Raw genomic sequence first — 20,000 nt, forward strand, 5'->3', positions numbered from 1 at the left:
AAAAGTCATATAAAAACAATGTGGAAGTTTATTGCCATTGATGCGGTCTTACACACCACCTTATTTAATACAGCTAAGTACTGCAAAACTGGAGGTTTGTGGAAACAGCAGCAAGGCAATTTGTGTTCTGCAGTCTTCAAGTACATAATGGACAAAGACACGGCTTTCAACTAAAACAGCACGGTTAGATTATACTCCCAAATAAGTAATATAATTTTTTTTTTAAACCTGGCAACCATTGTGTACACTCCGTGCATGACGCTTCATCCCCCAACTCATATCACGATACATAGATCCATTGTAGAGGGTCATTGTGCGGCATAGCGTGCATGAAGTTTAGTTTAGGGCAATGCACAATACCATTTGTAAAAAGTTTAGTCAGTTCTAAATATCCACAGTCTGGATATCTGGATAATGAACTGGATAATAATTATTTTTTTTAATAATGGATAATGAAAAAAAAGTCTGGATATCCCAAGCTTTGTAATAATAATAATGAACGAGGTGAACGTTCTACTAACGCAGAGGGGCCGATTGGAAGCGTAACCGCGTGTTAACGAGTTCAAATTGAAATAAAATAATGATTTAAAAGGTCGTATAAAAATATTCCTAGAAGTTTACCGCCATTTTAACCAGTCACCATCTTTGGCAACACATGATATTAATTAGTTGTGCCTGTTGTTTGTGTCTTTTATAACATCCTTAAAAACAGTATGTTTCCTGTTTGGAATGATTTTCAATTTTGTTTGACTGTCAGACGCAGTAAAAAAAAAATAATTATCTCACTTCTCTCTGCGCATGTGCGATCGGGATGAATTCAGAGCCAAAGTACTGTGAAACTTCGTTTTCCGATTTGTGGTCAAAGTAAAACATTTAATTGAAATCAAGGTGTTCCTCGATCATAAACTGACATTGGAAGAGGGAGTTTATTCCAAAGGCGGGGAAAAAGAGGAATGAAAGAGTGAAGGTGAGCAGTGATTCGTGATTTTGGTAGTTTTACCAGAGGGGGGTTGTTGGCGGACCTTGAGTGCCCTGCGGAAATGTGGTGGAGACAAATCACAGAGAGAGCGGGGGGGGGGGGCGAGGCTGGAGAGGAGACGATAGAAGACAGAAAGACCACCGACCAACCTGCGGTGATTGAGTGAGAGGCCCAAAGACTCAGCCTCATCGTGGGAGATGCCAATGATCCGAAATACCTTGGTTTCTGCAGAGTGAAGCCGAGAAAGGTGGGAGGCCGGAGCACCAGCCCAGAGGGGAGAGCAGTACTCCATCAGGCTGTGGACGAAAGCTTTGTAAGTGGTCAGGAGCTCAGGTGGGCCAAGGAAGGACTTTGCACGAGGGATGATTCCCAGTCGGCGACTGGCTTTGGAGGTGAGGTTTGAAATGTGGCTTTCCCAGGAAAGGTCATGGCAGATAGTGAGACCCAGAAGCTTGAAAGAAAGGACTTCTTCCAGAGGATTGTTGAGAAAGTGGATGGGGGGTTTTCTAATCCGAGCCCTGGGTGAGTTTCGAAGACACATAGTGAGAGTGTGAGATTTGTCCGAATTGAAAGACATGTTCCACGTGTTGGAGCAGTTTGTGATTTTACCCAGATCTGCAGAGAGCAAAGAAGCTGCTGCTTGCCGATCTGAGGGATGACCGATAGTACAGCAGAGGGTGGAGTCATCAGCAAAGAGATATAGAGGATTTTCAAGAGAGTCGGAGAGATCATTGATGAAAACTAGAAAAAGAACAGGGCCCAGAACGCTACCTTGAGGAACTCCAGTCTGGAAAGGAAGAGGGGATGAAAGAAGAAGAAGAAAAGAAGAAGAATCAAGAGCCGTGAGTGAGGAAGGAGAAGGGTAGCGTTTTTTTTGTTTTGTTTTTGTTTTTGATTTAAGATAAGAAATAGAGTGATTAGTTGGGAGGGATGGGGGACGTTAGGAAAGTGGGGAAGATAGAAATTGAAGGTAATGGGGAGAAAAAACAAAACACGATCGTACACCGAGGTTAACCGGTAGGCCTCAAGCCTCAAGGGTAGGCCTCAAGCATCTGGTAAGACAAAGTCGACAAAATAGCACGATTTTTGAAACAAAACTGAACTAGGAACACACAGTAACATGTAAGTGAGTGAATAAACAGTTAAAACGGGACAGATAACGACCGGAAACTTAACTTTGAGATCGTCAGCAGAGCCCCGAACGAGACCTGTCGACGCTCCAACCCCGGAATCGGAAGTCAAATTGTTGTGGAACGTCGGCCGAGGCTTTTACTGTTTTTGTCCTTACTCCTTCATTTTTTCATCTTTATTCCCTGTTTGAAATTGTTTTCTCCAAAACTGCTTGAGCCATTGACATGAATCTTTCAACAGAGGAGCGCGTAAACATGGATAATTAAGATTTAACAAAGTTACACGATGATTGGATGGGAATGCGGTCGGCGTTCCAAAAAAAGAGAAGAGTCTGTTTTCTGTCGGCATCTGTTGCAGGGTGTTTCACCCGTCAGGAATAAATGTCCTCGACGTCGCTTCACTCAGCCTCGGACGAATAATTTTTGTGGGATCGCTTTGGAGACCTGTTTGGTGTTGAGACATTAGCTTTCCCCTGATTATATTCCAGGCCCAGTTTAAAATCCTTCGTGATCCATCATTTGTTACCTCCGCCACTGAAGGTGAAGGAAGTTATGTTTTCGCCCCCTCTCTGTCCGTTTGTTTGTCTGTGTACACGATATCTCAAAAAGCTGTGGATGTATCCAGATGAAATTTGGTGGACAGGTTGGGTGTGTGACAAGGACGATTTCGGTGAACATCCGGATCCGAATCCGACTACTAGGATTTTAAAAAGTGATTCTTCACCATTGAGAGATCGGGCCAAAAACAATAGAGAGCATGATATCTCAAAAAGTTGTGGACGGATTTTGGATGAAACTTGGTGCACAGGTTGGGGGTGTGACCATGACTAATTGATTCGATTTTGGTGAAGATCCAAATGCGGATCTGGATATGAGAATTTTTTTTTTTTTTCAGTGATTCTTGACCAATGAGAGATAGGGCCAAAAACGATATACAGCGTGATATCTCAATATGTATTGAGCCCGATATGTTCTCATGGATCAGGCATTGCGTGGCGGAGGTATGCGCTCTACCGAGTGCCAAACGAGGTGGGAGTTAACTCTGTTTTCACGTCTTTTTCCTTTGTGTATTTTCCACTGTTCCCAAAAACAGCCGGAAAACACACCTGTACCTGAATTGTACTGTCACAACCTACTTACTCTATATGTCTTCCATTACTTTTCACAACTGGAACAATGATTCCCATCTTCTCGTGTTGTTGGCAGGGAAAGGATTTTAGCCCTGCTTCTTCCTGAACCTTCCAGACAAGGCTGGCGTTGGACTTGTGGTACAAGTATTTGTAAATTTTAACTCAACTGCTCTTTGTTTGGCAGACGCCGTGGGGTGGTTTATGTCCACCAATTAATGCCAGCAAACGGGAGTGCATTCTGGGAAATCTTCGAACTCAGCCTGAGAGTCAAGAAACTGCAATTCACCCAGTCAGCGACCTTGTACTAGCTCTGGAGGTGAAATCGTATGATAACATACCTGATACGTCCCAGCAATGGAGACGAAGTGTCGGTGGCAGGGAATAAGCTGCTCTGACTGCTCAAGGTGAACCAACACCAAATGAGTACATCGAATGTAAAAAGGTTGTGAATGAACAATGTCCCAAAGTTACTTCACTGTCCCGAGAGTTTCGGTAAAACTGCAAATGCTTTTTATTTATCCTTTTTAAAAAAATAAACTCCCACAAAAAAAAAGAACCTTGCAGGTTGTTACAATTATTGTACATTGCGATGTGGACAAAAATGATGTCAGGATTTTAACCACTTTCACAACAAACAGGGCGATTCCATCAGCTCAGCAGGGCTTAATGCCACCCCCTGGGGAGGAGAGAGGGGTCAGCGCAACTTTTGGAGCAAGGTCGGGGGCGCAGTGGGAAATTGGATTGAAGGATTCCGGAAAGAATGCGGCGCCTGGAGAGCGCAGCTCGGGGCCAGGGCTTTGCGTGCGAGGTGCTGATGGAGATAGGAGGGCAGAGGTGTATGGGGCCGCCTGTAAGCAGGGGTGCTGTGTCACGCAATGCAAGGCAGCTTACGGAGTTCGCTTCGCACGCACAGCGTTTCATTGGCACATGGGGTGAATTGGGCGGGGCATGGGTGTGGCAGAGGGCGTGGCATGGGTGTGGCAGAGGGCGTGGCATGTGCCTGTCAAACAAAACGGGTGATGCTTTTCAAACAGAGCAGATCAACTGTGATTGCTTACGATACGCTTTATAACAATAAGGTCAAAATAACAGTGTCGTATATCGGAACCCTTAGCGACTTCACTATCAGGATGGCATGCATCTTGAACTCATTAACACGCGATTAGGTTTCCGATGAGCCCTCTGCGTTGTTACGAAAAGGTTCACCTCGTTCATTATTGTTACAAACTTTGGGATATGTAGACTGTGGATCTTTAGAACTGACTGAACTTTCATACAAGCTGTATGGTGCATTTCCCAACACTAAACTTCACCCTCTACAACGGATCTAAGTATCGTGTTATGAGCCGGGAGATGAAGCATCATGCATGGAGCGCACACAATGGTTGCCATAGTTTCATTAACCTCCGCCATCTTCGAAGATGGATGGAAGTTACTGTTTTCACCCCTTTCTGTTTGTTTTTGTTTGTTTGTTTATTTGTTTGTTTGTGAACAGTATTACGGAAAAACTCCTCGACGGATTTTGACGAAACTTGGTGGGGGGGTTAGGTATGGTCCAAGGATCATGCCATTAAATTTTGGACTTGGCCCTCCCCCAAAAAATTTTGTTTGTTTGTTTGTTTGTTTGTGAACAGTATTACGGAAAAACTCCTCGACGGATTTCGACGAAACTTGTTGGGGGGGTTAGGTATGGTCCAAGGATCATGCCATTAAATTTTGGACTTGGCCCCCCCCCAAAAAATTTTCTTTACACCCCCCCCAAAAAATAGAGAATTTTTTTTTTTTGCATTTCTACATGTTTTTAAGTGATTTCCAACCCCCCCAAAAAAATTGTCATCCCCCCAAAAAAATTATTAGAATTTTTTTTTGCATTTCTACATGTTTTAAGTGATTTCCAACCCCCCAAAAAATTGTTACCCCCCAAAAAATTGTTCGAGAAATTTTTTTTTGCATTTCTACATATTTTAAGTGATTTCCAACCCCACCCCCAAAATTTTTTAACCCCCCGCAAAAAATAGGAAAAAATTTTTTTTTTGCATTTCTACATATTTTAAGTGATTTCCACCCCCCCACCCAAAAAAATTGTTACCCCCCCCCCAATAAAAATTGTTAGAGAATTTTTTTTTTCATTTCTACATGTTTTAAGTGATTTCCAACCCCCCCGAAAAAAATTGATACCCCCCGAAAAAAAAAATAGAGAAAATTTTTTTTTTTTGCATTTCTACATGTTTTAAGTGATTTCCAACCCTCCCCAAAAAAAATTGTTAGAGAAAACATTTTTTTTTTTGCATTTCTACATATTTTAAGTGATTTCCAACCCCCCCGAAAAAAATTGATACCCCCCCCAAAAAAATAGAGAATTTTATTTTTTTCATTTCTACATGTTTTAAGTGATTTCCAACCCTCCCCAAAAAAAATTCTTAGAGAAAAAATTTTTTTTTTTTTGCATTTCTACATATTTTAAGTGATTTCCAACCCCCCAAAAAAAATTGTTTGAGAAAATTTTTTTTTGCATTTTTACATGTTTTAAGTGATTTCCAACCCCCCCCCCCAAAAAAAATTACCCCCCACAAATTTTTTTTTTGCATTTCTGCATGTTTTAAGTGATTTCCAACCCACAAAAAAAATTGTTAGAGAAAAAAAATTTTTGCAACTTTTTTTTTCAACAAAATTTCGATTTTTTTTTTTTTGCATCTTTACATGTTTTAAGTGATTTCCAACCCCCCACCCCCCCCCCCCCCAAAAAAAAAATGGAGAAAAGAACTATAACTGTCAGCACTGTTGACATCATATTTAATGAATAAGATATAAGGTTCACTTGAGAGACCCAGCAGTATTGGCGGCGGAGGTTTTGCACTCTCCCGAGTGCTCCCCCTCTAGTTTGATTTGTTATTATTTATATAAAAGTATACTTTAACCGTGCTGTTTTCGTTTAAAGCCGTGTCTTCGTCCGTCTTTGTCTTTTTCCCCCCATTCAATAATCTTCAGTGGAACTGTTCAATGATCATTGGACGTAATATGTGAACCAACTTCTTGAGTACTTGTGAGTGATTTCCCTCGAGGCCACAATTGATAGACGATCCAGAACTTCCCCCTCCATTTTGTGTACATATTGTGGTAATGCATTGAATTTGGGAACATGATGCAGCAAAACATGTACATTGTGAACTACATCATTGCAAGTATATTTATTAATTCACTCCAAGCACACCGAATGATCAGTAGCTAAGTAAATGATGCGTCGATTCACCGAGCACCGCACCATCCTGTACTTCACTAGAGGTTGGTGTTTGGGTTCTTTCTTTTGTGGGATCCAGATTCCCATCTGATTGCTGTGGTGATCTTGTCCAGTCAGAATTTTAATGATTAATATTGTTGATGCATTTCTTTCTGCCCAACTTCCCAAGAATGTCAAACTTCCTGTCCCAGTCGTACACCTACGTCACCACATTGTATCTTCATTCTGCAATGGATTTCACTTGGATTCACACGCTCACTTCCCAAGAAACGGATGACAGAATGTTGCTCCTCCCTGGTGCATGCTTCTAAGGGAGCCGCCATCTTGGAATTGCTCTACTGACGTCATAAGCTCAATATTGCCAGATCTAAAACACGCAAAATGTGACTCTTAACCAGAGATATAACACATGTCATCTACAACTGCACACATTACATTCTCAAATTTATATCGCCATTTTAAGGTTACTTATTGACTGCCCCATAAATAAATAAATAAATAAATAAATACTGAAACAATGAAAAATTAAAAAAAGTTCAGTTTCTTGAATCATTGTGAGTATCTCGTTCTGTAAATCATTTGAATGCTCCTCCTATATACCGTACTGCAACGTACACGGGTCTTTAGCAAACCATGTACGCGCCGGGTGTAATTACCCAAGAATCACTGAGCGGTGTGATCGGCTGAATTGATCGCCATGGGCAAGGCCTCATTCCTGCCCGAAATCACCAATAGATGGCTAAGCGAGCAGGAATTCCTGCCGAGATGATGAATATGGCAGCTTCCTGCATTAATTTGCAAAAAATTTAAATAATAACAATAATAATAATAATAATGGTGACCCTTATACAAAAACAGTAATCCTTAATAAACACTAAAACAGAGGCACGGCACAGATGGAGGGAGCCTCAGTGCTACACCACATTTAACACACACTTGTGCTTTAGAAAGAACACCACCTCCTCTATGACCACAGAACCATAAGAAGAAAGGGTGATCAGGGATTGCGGGCGAGAGTGAAGCACAGGGAAGTACCTGGTGACGAAGAAAAAGACCCGTCTCAGGCTGGAAGATGAGGGCTGCCTTGTCCCCCTTCATTCCTCAGTCCTTGATACTTGTGCCAATCATGTCGCCCCAAAGGAGCTTGTCGGCAATAGTTTCAGTGCACTCAGTTCCCTGCAGCTCTTGTCCAGGGCTCTGAGGGTCATCGAGGCTGGAGGGCACCTTACTCCGACCAACAATAGCCCTGGAGCTGTACGGAACAGAGGCACACTCAGCCTCGACTTAAAGGACCCACTCTACAAACTCCCACTCAGACTTTCCGTACAACTGTAACTCTGAACTCTGAGGCCTCAACTAACTCTCTCTCTCAGACTTTCCGTTCGACCATTACACTGAGCGCTTCGATCTCAACGCTCATACATCTCTCAACTGCCCTGCCTCTTAAAGATTGTAGGGCAAGTCATGCCATCCAGAATCGCACTCCCTTGACTTCTAGCGCTAAGCGTCTCCTGCGACAATGAGTTGGACTCCCAAGGTGACGCAAAACCACGGGGAATGACAATCAAAAATAGAGGTGGGATGAAGGGCAAACACATAAATTTTAAAAAGGCTCTTTTGACTAAACAGTTGTACCGGCTCCACCTATTGGGCCTGAGCACAGCATAGCTACAGCATCCTACATATCTCCGTAAGATTGCATTGCAGCCGATACCAGGAAGATAATTTGATTTTCAATTTTTATAGTCCGGTCTACCCCAGGAGGAACATTGGTGTGTAAATATGGACTGGAATGAACAGCTTATCATAGCGTTTCATACAATAAAATTATTGTAACCACAAACTATTCCGTCAATTCTGTCTAATGTATGATTACTTTTTTTTAAACAGTCGCTACTGTTGTTTAATACAAGGCTGAAAGTAACTTAGAGGAAACCTGATGTCCTTGAGGCATTCTATCCTTCGAGCACTCCCCAAAAAACAAACAGTTCCGAGCCGACTAGACTTCCTAGGCCTCTAGGTAGGCCGCTAGCAAGGCCGCAATGATCTTTAGCTAATAAAGGTGCTTAAATGAGTCTGTATGCATGAATGACGTATCCCATTGCCTGTCTGATTTTTTCGAGCCATCAGATTCTACGTGAACTGTATATGGATTGTTTATAACTTATATGTTGGAGCCTCATATTTGATTTCTCCCGGCCAAGGCTTCAAGCGTCACGCGCAATATATTGCTCCTGACACCTTTATGGCGCAATTGTGACCTTTATTCGGTGCATAACCCCATTCATAACGCTCACTCGCATTGTTTAATACTCGCCTGAGGGAAATTTGGGGAGAGTTGGATGCACTTACATATGGGCAGTGGTGTAGAGGATAAGAGTCGCTGGTCCGCACACCTACCGGAAGTAAAAAAAAACAAAACATTCTAACCACTTATCCAGTTCCTTCAAGTCATGTCCGACTTCTAGTGACAGCTCCTGTTCAGATTTCGACAAACATCGCGATGCTGCACTGCTTCCCGAGACAGCTTGGTTGCAGCCTTCACTCCATCCATCCGGCACATACAAGGTCTACCTCTTCCCTCAACCCAAGACAGCATTGTTGCAGCCTTCACTCCATCCATCCGGCACATACAAGGTCTACCTCTTCCCTCAACCTGAGACAGCTTGGTTGCAGCACTTCACTCCATCCATCCGGCACATACAAGGTCTACCTCTTCCCTCAACCTGAGACAGCTTGGTTGGAGCACTTCACTCCATCCATCCGGCACATACAAGGTCTACCTCTTCCCTCAACTCGAGACAGCTTGGTTGCAGCACTTCACTCCATCCATCTGGCACATACAAGGTCCACCTCTTCCCTCAACCTGAGCCAGCATGGTTGCAGCCTTCACTCCATCCATCCAGCACATACAAGGTCCACCTCTTCCCTCAACCCGAGACAGCTTGGTTGCAGCCTTCACTCCATCCAATCGGCACATACAAGGTCTACCTCTTCCCTCAACCCGAGACAGCTTGGTTGCAGCCTTCACTCCATCCAATCGGCACATACAAGGTCTACCTCTTCCCTCAACCGAAGACAGCTTGGTAGCAGCCTTCACTCCATCCATCCAGCACATACAAGGTCCACCTCTTCCCTCAACCCGAGACAGCTTGGTAGCAGCCTTCACTCCATCCATCCGGCACATACAAGGTCTACCTCTTCCCTCAACCCAAGACAGCATTGTTGCAGCCTTCACTCCATCCATCCGGCACATACAAGGTCTACCTCTTCCCTCAACCTGAGACAGCTTGGTTGCAGCACTTCACTCCATCCATCCGGCACATACAAGGTCTACCTCTTCCCTCAACCTGAGACAGCTTGGTTGGAGCACTTCACTCCATCCATCCGGCACATACAAGGTCTACCTCTTCCCTCAACTCGAGACAGCTTGGTTGCAGCACTTCACTCCATCCATCTGGCACATACAAGGTCCACCTCTTCCCTCAACCTGAGCCAGCATGGTTGCAGCCTTCACTCCATCCATCCAGCACATACAAGGTCCACCTCTTCCCTCAACCCGAGACAGCTTGGTTGCAGCCTTCACTCCATCCAATCGGCACATACAAGGTCTACCTCTTCCCTCAACCCGAGACAGCTTGGTTGCAGCCTTCACTCCATCCAATCGGCACATACAAGGTCTACCTCTTCCCTCAACCGAAGACAGCTTGATTGCAGCCTTCACTCCATCCATCCGGCACATACAAGGTCCACCTCTTCCCTCAACCCGAGACAGCTTGGTTGCAGCCTTCACTCCATCCATCCAGCACATACAAGGTCCACCTCTTCCCTCAACCGAAGACAGCTTGGTAGCAGCCTTCACTCCATCCATCCGGCACATACAAGGTCCACCTCTTCCCTCAACCCGAGACAGCTTGGTAGCAGCCTTCACTCCATCCATCCAGCACATACAAGGTCTACCTCTTCCCTCAACCGAAGACAGCTTGATTGCAGCCTTCACTCCATCCATCCAGCACATACAAGGTCCACCTCTTCCCTCAACCCGAGCCAGCTTGGTTGCAGCCTTCACTCCATCCATCCAGCACATACAAGGTCCACCTCTTCCCTCAACCCGAGCCAGCTTGGTTGCAGCCTTCACTCCATCCATCCAGCACATACAAGGTCTACCTCTTCCTCAACCCGAGACAGCATGGTTGACTTCTGCAGATTTTCATGTTCTGCATCCATGATGCGTCCAACCAAAGCATGACAGTTTCTGTTTTAACATCAGCACTTCTAATGTACTGGACATACATGGTGGTCCAACTTCGTCACTCTCTGATTTGATTGTTTGTTCTTGTTTCAATCCATGGAATTTTCACATTAAATCTCCAAAACCACATTTAAAATTCCTCAATCTTCTTCCTTTCTTTCCTTTTCACTGTTCATCACTCATCCGTACATTGCAACTGGAAATACCAGGGCATTCACCATCCTCCTCTTGGTTTGTTTTGTCACATCTTTATCTTTCCAGATCATTATCAATCCTGACGTTGCTGTTCTTCTCCCCAACATGAACCGTCTATTCATTTATCCACGACATTCTCCACTCTCTTCAATCTGAGAACCCACAAAGATGAAAGCCTCCACTATTTCCACGTGATCGTCTCCCAATCTGAACATGTCCATCTTGTCAGTTGACAATATTTTAATATTTTTTTTGAGATTTAAATGAAGATCAGCTTTTCCACTTTCTTTCTTCTCTCCGTCTGCAGCAGTTTCATCGAGTCCTCTTTACTTTTTGCCACCATAGTGGTATCCTCAGCATACTTTAGACCAGGGGTTCTTCACCGGGGGTATCCATACCCCTTGGGGGGTATGGGAACGAAATGCTGGGGGTATGAGACTCGATCTCTGAATATTTGTATATATTTGATTTATTAATTTATAGCTGGTTAGATTGTTAGATTATAACTAGCACTGTTATTCAATATTCACTGTTATTCAATGTTTGTATATTTGTAATTTCTCGGTTATTTATTTATTTATTTGTAAATATATATGATAAATGCTTATGATTGTCTTTCATGATGTATTCCGAGCAATCCATATGTAAAATAAATTCAAGCTATTGACATCTTTGGAATTCATACTGTCAACTAATAGGACTGGTGATGATGATGATTTTGACAGTGAAGCGAAGGGGGTATGGGACCATGTTGGGCAATCGATTGGGGGCCTGGAATCATCAAAAGGTTAAGAACCCCTTGCTTTAGACTGTTGATACATCTTCCTCCAATCCTGACTCCAGTGTGGATGTCATGCAAGTTAGATTTTTCATCAAAATTATGAAAACCACAAATTAATCGGTCAATTCCATCCGATGATAATGGCATCATGATAATATTAACATGGGGGCTGGCAGGATGGCGTTGAAGTACAACCGTCCACCCCCAAGCTCTTTGTAGCCTGGGTTGGAATCCTGACCCAGCGAAAAACTGTCATCCCGGTGATTCACAGGCAGGGTGCTGTTTCAATGTGTGTGTGTCGTCTCAAGGATGGACGTTAAACTGGATGTCCATTCTGCCCAAGGCTCAATCAATCACCCAAGGCTCATAGACTTCCTCTCCTGTCGCAGTCAACGTGTGGCCCTAAATGGAGTTCTTTCATCCCCTCTTCCTGTCCAGGCTGGAGTTCCTCGATGTAGCGTTCTGGGCCCTGTTCTTTTTCTGGTTTTCATCAATGATCTCTCTGGACTCTCTGGAAAATCCTCTTTATCTCTTTGCTGATGACTCCATCCCCTGTCGTACCATCTGTCATCCCTCAGACCGAGAAGCAGCAGGTTCCTCGCTCTCTGCAGATCTGGGTAAAATCACAAACTGGTCCAACATGTGGAACATGTCTTTCAATCCAGACAAATCTCACACTTTCACCGTGTTTCTCTGAAAGGACCGTTTACAAAACCCCTCCATCCACTTTCTCAACAATCCTCGTGAAGAAGTCCTTTCATTCAAGCTTCTGAGTCTCACTATCTGCCATGACCTTTCCTGGGAAAGTCACATTTCAAACCTCACCTCCAAAGCCAGTCACCGACTGGGAATCCTCCGTCGTGCAAAGTCCTTCCTCGGCCCACCTGAGCTCCTGACCACTTACAAAGCTTTTGTTGGCAGCCTGATGGAGTACTGCTCTCCCCTCTGGGCTGGTGCTCCTGCCTCCCACTTTTCTCGGCTTCACGCTGTAGAAACCAAGGCATTTCGGATCATTGGTATCTCCCACGATGAGGCTGAGTCTTTGGGCCTCTCACTCAATCACCGCAGGCTGGTCAGTGGTCTTTCTGTTTTCTCCCGTCTCCTCTCCAGCCTTGCCCCCCCTGCTCTCTCTCTCTCTCTGCGATTTGTCCCCACCACATTTCCGCAGGGCGCTCAAGGTCCGCCAACAACCCCCTTCTGGTAAAACTACCAAAATCACGAATCACTGCTCACCTTCACTCTTTCATTCCTCTTTTTTCCTGCCTTTGGAATAAACTCCCTCACTCTATTCATTCCCATTCTTCCCTCCAGGCCTTCAAAACAGCTGTTTACCACCACCTCTTATCATCCCCCATCCAAGTCCTCGATCTTTTCTACCCCCGATAATCCACCCAAGCGCACCTCCTTCAAATTCCCTGCTTTCCTTCCTGAAAGTCCCTGTAATGTCCATCTTCTCGTCCCCATGTTCCCCGTCCCATCCCTCTCCCTTCCACAGATCTCCAAATGTCTCTGTTCCCCACTATTTTGTGCTCCCTCCCCTCCTGTCTCATGCCCCCCTCATCCCCCCCCCCCCTTGCAAGGCTCTCATACGAGCCTTGATAATGTTTTCAAAAATAAATTAATTAATTAATACCAGGTGGGGTTGACTGCATGGTATCTTTCTGAGGTTGCCAAAATGAGGGCCAGATTGCTGGTATCCTGTTTCGGAGTGGTGACCTGTCCAGGATTGTGTCCAATAGCCAAGGAGACAGCTTCGACAGCACCAATGCTCTCTGTACAGAATGTGGTCCGAATGGATGGAATCAGGGGTGGATCCGGGAGGGGGAAGGGGGGGGTCATTTGAATATTTATTTTCAAGTGTATTAGAGCATTCTTTGGCTAAATGCATTCAGAATGTTTTTAAAAGTGTTTTTTTTTTTGTGAAAAGTCTCACCTTGTTCTGCTCAGTGAAATTATATCTTTCAGAGCAATGTAATTTTTTTGCACCCCCCCCCCTGCCTCCCACCAACCTAAAATCATACATTTCTCCATTTACCCACAACCTCCACTGCCCTCACCCGCCCCTTACTTGGCTCTTGGAGTCCCATTGTGCTGAAGCAATGGATTGCGTGAGAGATGCAAGTAAAGAGCCCTGGGCTGTCCCCCTCCATCCGGCAATAAAACGGTTTCTGGAGAACCTGAGCACAAAGGTCATGAACTGAGCATTGCATTCCTTTATTGCATTGCTCCGAGGATTTATCCCATCCTCTGCACACAAACGAGCAACCCCGCAAAAATACTTATCTTTTTTTTTTTAAAGGATCATGGTGTGTACACTCACCGAGAAAATGGTGAGCGGTACTGTCCCAATGAGTGACTTCCATGTGCAAACGTAGAGCATCATCCGCTCCTTTTAGTTATTACTTTAGGTAAATCGTGCCTGAGTTACATGTGGAGTTGTTGCATACCCAGAAGAGTAAGATAGGAACAGCCTCAAGTAGGCAGTTCCACAGATGAGAGAAGTGAGGAACAAAAAGGTTGAGGTGTGGCAGCTAGCCTGGATTTTGGGAGTTTAACCATGAATAAGTTACTGGTAGAACGTGTGCATCTTGGAGTTGCTGGGGAGGATTGGAATGTTGAGAGAGCAGAGGTAGCTGGACTGGAGGATGGTTTATAATGAGAAACAGAGAGGCCACCAACTTGCCTGTGATGTGAGAGTGCCAGAACCTGTTTCAGCCTCATCGTGGGAGATTTACAATAATGCTGAGAGCTTTTGTTTCCACATAATCTCGGACAGGCAGATGTGATGCTGGGGCACCACCCCGAAGGGGAGGGTAGTACTCCATTGAGTTACATCCAAAAGCCTTGTAGGCTCTGCATAGTTCTTATTTTTCAAGGAAAGACTTGGAACGATGCTGGATGACTGCGACTGGATTTGGAGGCCAGCAATTTGCTTCATGATCAGCCGAGGTATGGTCATGGGTGTGACGGTGAGGCCTAGAAGTTCAAAAGATTTAACCTTTTCAGTGGCTGATCAAGGAAATGGAAAGGTGGGTTCGTTTGATGACCCTTCCAGAATGACACTGTGAGATTTACCAGGATTGAAAAACATGTTCCATTTTTCAGACCAGAATCAAACCACTTCCACATCAGCAGAGAGTGATGCAGCTGCTGTACGCCTGTCAGTGGGATGCGGTACTGCACGACACAATGTGAAGTCAGATGGAAAAAGAAGAGAGCGTTTTCCAAAGCGAGAGAGGCTGTTTACATAGATGAGTAACAAGACTGCACCTAAATGGGGGGGAGAGGGTCCCATTGATAGCAACACATTGACTGTGGAAGTGGAGGAAGTCAGAAATCCAGGAATGAATGGGGTCTTGAATGCCACAGGTAACAAGCTCAGAAAGCAAAACAAGATGCCAGTTTGTATTGCATGCCGAAGATACAGGATGTCCATGTCGACTGTCCTGACGTCCACATTGAGGTTTAGGACCTCCAACCATTTCTGAGAAAGGAGTAGCAGTGTGTCCAGAGTTTAGTGACCAGGACAGAATCAAAACTGATGACCAATTTCACTCAAGTTGTATTAAATTACCAGGACAGAGTATTAGTCACATTAATTGAATTAACAATTTAAAGAATTTGGAAGGTGGGTAGAAAAGAATATACGCGTAGCTCATCATAATAATGTGAAAATTATAATGATGTTCAGCTCATCATAACGAGAAGCAAGAGGAGTGGCCAGGGAGGTCATGTTATTATCCTTATGATTAATGACTAACTAGCAAATACAGCCCGTCACTTCGCTGACGGGGGTATGAAGAGGGGGGGATTGAGAGAGGAGGGAGGGGAGGGAGAGAGAGGAAGAAAGGAGAGAGGGAGGGGAGAGAGAGGAGGCAGGAGGGAGGGGAAGCTAGGAAAGGGGGAAGAGCGAGGAAGGGGAGGGAGGTGGGGAGAGCTATGACTTTTCAAACAATGCTATACTGCAGGAGGGAGGGTGCGAGGAGGGGGTGAGAGAGAGAAAAAGAGGGAGGAATATGAAAAAAATAAGAGAGAAAGGTGAGGGGTGGAGGTGGGGTTAATAGAGAGAATGATATGTTATGCTTAATGACCGAACACACACACAAAAACAAACTCATGTCAGAACAGCTGTACACACAACAACACGACAGAGTTTATAATGTAATCCGCTGGAACATCTGCAAAACGTTTGATATCCCATTTCCAGAAAATTTGTGGGAAATGAACCAAAAGTAATCACTGAAAACATGGAAGTACCTACTGCTCACGTATGACCTCGTGATTCCATCGAGCGTGAACATCGAAAACAAAGCGTTGTGACCAGATATCGCACTTAAGTAGAAAAAAGCAAAGAAGGCATTGCTGATTGAGGTGTTAATACTGGTGATTTTGAACTAAACGAAGCAGAAATCAAGAAAATGACCAAAGACCATGACCTCAAGAATGAAGTGAGAAGATCTAAGAAGATGAAGAATGCCAAAGTTGTACCAATGATGGTGGACCGACAGGAATGATGACAAAAAAACCTCATGGAGATATTAAACATAGGGGCATTGCCCCTGGGTGCTCACCTGGTAGTGGCTGGATAAGATAATCAGGCAACCACTGGTAGGCATGGATGACCCACAAAATATGTCATGGAGAAGAAAGTAAATACCTCTGGATTTTTTTTAATGCCATGAATAAACCTTGGTACATCACGGGTGATAAAGATGTGGTCACGTTTCATCGAAATTGTGTGTGTGGTTTCAGAACAGAAAGCAAATACATATTTTGGGGGGCAACCCCCCTTAAATCTCCTTTGAGCCCGATTTTTCTAATGTCATGAACAAACTTTGGTACATCAAGGGTGATGAAGGTTGCAAGGAAGATTCATCGGAATTGTGTGTATCGTTTCTGAGAAGAAAGCAAATACCTCTTTGCGAGGGCAACCTACTCCCCCCACCTCCTACCCCCTCACCTCCTTAAACTCCCTCTATAGACCCCTTCAGATATTCTTTCTTTTAATGCCATCATGGGTGATGAAGGTTGTGGTCAAATTTCATTGAAATCGTGTGTGTAGTTTCTGAGAAGTTGCAAGTATTTGTGGACGGACAGAATGACGGACGGATGACGTGCCATCCCATAAGCTCCCCAGAACTACTTTACAGGTGAGCTAAAAACCATCCCTGGGAATTTTATTACAAACGAACTCCAGTTGGAAGCTGTCCGGGGCTCAGTAACGATCCTGAAGAGAACCCTCGACACAAAACTTTGAGAACAGAAAACTCCACAGCTTGGTCCATGAATCGGGACCCCTAACTGAAATGAAGGGGGATACTTTGAGCCCACCCTGGGAGGACTCCATTCCACATTCTGAAACCTACATATGTCGATACCAATCAACGATTGACACAAACACACACACACACACACACACACACACACACACACACACACACACACACACACACACACACACACACACACACACACACACACTGACATTTATTAGTGACTAATAATATAATATAACAGAGTACCTGCCTTATGGGCGATCTTGTTCCAAGCATACAACACGTTCTTCTGAAACATTGCTTTATTTTATTTGGGCGGTGTATAGGCAATAGATGGCTGCCTCAATTGCTCCTGGAAAATAAAAATTACAGAAAGTGACAAGATGGGTGAGGAAACATATACTCTTTATCTTAAAACTTCATGGAATCAAACACAACTTTCACATTCACAACTTCAGGGAGTCCTCATTAATCCCTCAAAGTTTCAGCCGCCTCGGTTAAATCCTCTCCGAGTAGATAATATATACAGTACATATAACATACCTTAATTATATATATATATATATATATATATATATATATATATATATATATATATATATATATATATATATATATATATATATATATATACACCTTGACTTGCAGAGCCTACTCGTCGCTTCACTTGCAGACCAATTAGTGGTCATGTTTGCGAAAAAAAAAATTTGGGCAAGAAGGAGAAGGAAAGGAAAACAACTTGACCCCCCTGCATGGAACTCCCTGCATGGAGTTCTTTAAACCCCTCCCCGTCCTCATGTCCCGCTCTCTCCTTTTGCTCCCTATTCGTCCTGATGTCCCTTCCCACTAGAAATGTCTTGCACATGATGACAGGCTTTGACAGGCCCCTCTGGTTTTTTTTGTTTTTTTGGGGGGGGGGGAGTGAAGGGGGATAAATTTACCTGTGCAAAGAGTGCTTTAACCTCAGTTTTTTCCAGATAAAAACGGAAATTGTAATACCCTCTGCCACCACCACAAGGTGGTGGCGCAACACGGTGCACATTTATATAGAGAACTTACACCCTTCCCCTGCCCCCCCCCACCAGCCCCCCTCCTGCGTGAGGCCATGGCCACGTAGCCAATGTTACCCCTCCGAAACAAAGTTGTATTTGCAACCCGAGTTTGGAGTTTGTAACTTAAAATATGTGGCTGTGCAAAAGGGACAAAGCCACAGGGAAAGTGACAATGGCGTGTATGTGTGTGTGTATATATATATATATATATATATATATATATATATATATATATATATATATATATATATATATATATATATATATATATATATATATATATATATATATGTATATACATGTGTACAAAAGAGTTCATTTGCAATTAAGTGAACTCGCAGAGTACCCGCCCGATGGACAATCTTGCTCCAAGCATGCAACACGCTCTTCTAACGCATACCTTTATTTGGGCAGTGTATAGGCAACTGACAGCTTTGTGTAGGCAAAAAAAACCAAAACCATGAAGTTATGCAAAGCAAAAACATACCTACTGCTTATTATTCAAAACACCTCACTGTACTGGAAAATGTGGGGACAGGAATACTGTACTGTAAATGGTGGAGACGTGTAGTACCCTCTCCCACCTGGACGGGGCGCTACAGATACACATTTACACATTTACGTAGAGAATTTGTCCCTCCCCCTCCCCCCAAGACCACCGGCAAATATAAAAACACCCCTATACATTAATTGGGGTCATGCTGATCCTATGTTGCAAGTCTGGATGGAATTGGCCCACAACTGTAAGAGTAGCGTGACAAACAAATAAACACACAAACACCGGTCTGTGAATTATACTGAGGACAAGGGACGTGATTGTGAATTGAATGTTACATCTTTATTTACTTTCAACGTTGTTCTTAACAAACGGGAACAGGAACAACGCAGGCATGATAGGCCAAATGGCCTTCTCATGTGCCAAAGTTCCCTGTGTATCTTTGTGTGATGTTAAGAACAGGAAGAAATGGGGAGGGGAGGACAGAGAGTTGCAGGTGAGGGTGCATGGAGTTGCAAGAGGGAGATTGAGACATTGGAAAGGCGGGGGTGGGGGGATAGACGGGGTTGGAAGGGAAATTGAGTACTTGGGGTTTGGGGCAGTTGAGGACTTGAAGAAGAAAGGTGGATGGGATGACAGAGTTGGCTTGGGGGAGGGAGGGCAGAGAGGGGACAAAGTTGGTATCGAGGAGTTTGAATATTTGAAGGAGGGGAGCACAGAGTTTCCGTAAGGTGGGAGGGGGGTTTAGGACATGGAATTGTGTGTGGGTGTGGGAGGGGTTAGGGACTTCGTCACATTTTTGGGTCTTTTTGGTATTTGGGTTATTTTTGGTATTCTGGGTCTTTTTGGTCTTTGGGGTGTTTGGGGTATTCAGGGTCTTTTGGGTCTTCTAGGTGCTGGAAGTATTTTGGGTCTTTTATGTTTTGGGGGTATTTGGGGTATTTTAGGTCTTTTGGGTCATCAGGGTCATTGGAGTCTTTTGAGTCTTCGAAGTCTTTTGGGTCTTTAGGGTCTTTTGGGGTCCTCTGGGTCATCGGGGTCGTTTGGGTCTTTTGAGTCCTCTGGGCACTTTAGGTTAAGTATTTCAGGTTACAATTGTGGGTGACGTCAGGTCAGCTGTCCAACCAATGGGTGAAAAACGGATACACATACATACATACATACATACATGCATACATATATATATATATATATATATATATATATATATATATATACATACATACATACATATATACATACATATATATATATATATATATATATATATATATATATATATATATATACATACATACATGCATAGATACATACATATATACATATATACATACATACATACATATATACATATATACATACATACATATATACATATATACATACATACATACATACATACATACATACATATATACATATATACATACATACATATATACATGCATAGATATATACATATATACATACA

The 20,000-nt window shown here is 43.6% G+C and overlaps 1 protein-coding gene across 1 annotated transcript in view; it reads right to left on the reverse strand.

The window, feature by feature from the left end:
- Nucleotides 1–13,769: 13,769 nt before the first annotated feature.
- The window catches only part of LOC147020685 (uncharacterized), a 30,699-nt gene continuing 24,468 nt past the window's right edge, over nucleotides 13,770–20,000 (reverse strand). Inside the window, exon 3 of the mRNA XM_085893804.1 lies at nucleotides 13,770–13,882. Within this exon, the coding sequence (XP_085749930.1) occupies nucleotides 13,770–13,882 (113 nt within the window). The remainder of the gene's footprint in view (nucleotides 13,883–20,000) is intronic.

Source organism: Eptatretus burgeri, chromosome 9, assembly GCF_056783735.1.
Source record: "Eptatretus burgeri isolate ZD-2024b chromosome 9, Ebu_testis_v1, whole genome shotgun sequence".
Taxonomy (NCBI): Eukaryota; Metazoa; Chordata; class Myxini; order Myxiniformes; family Myxinidae; genus Eptatretus; species Eptatretus burgeri.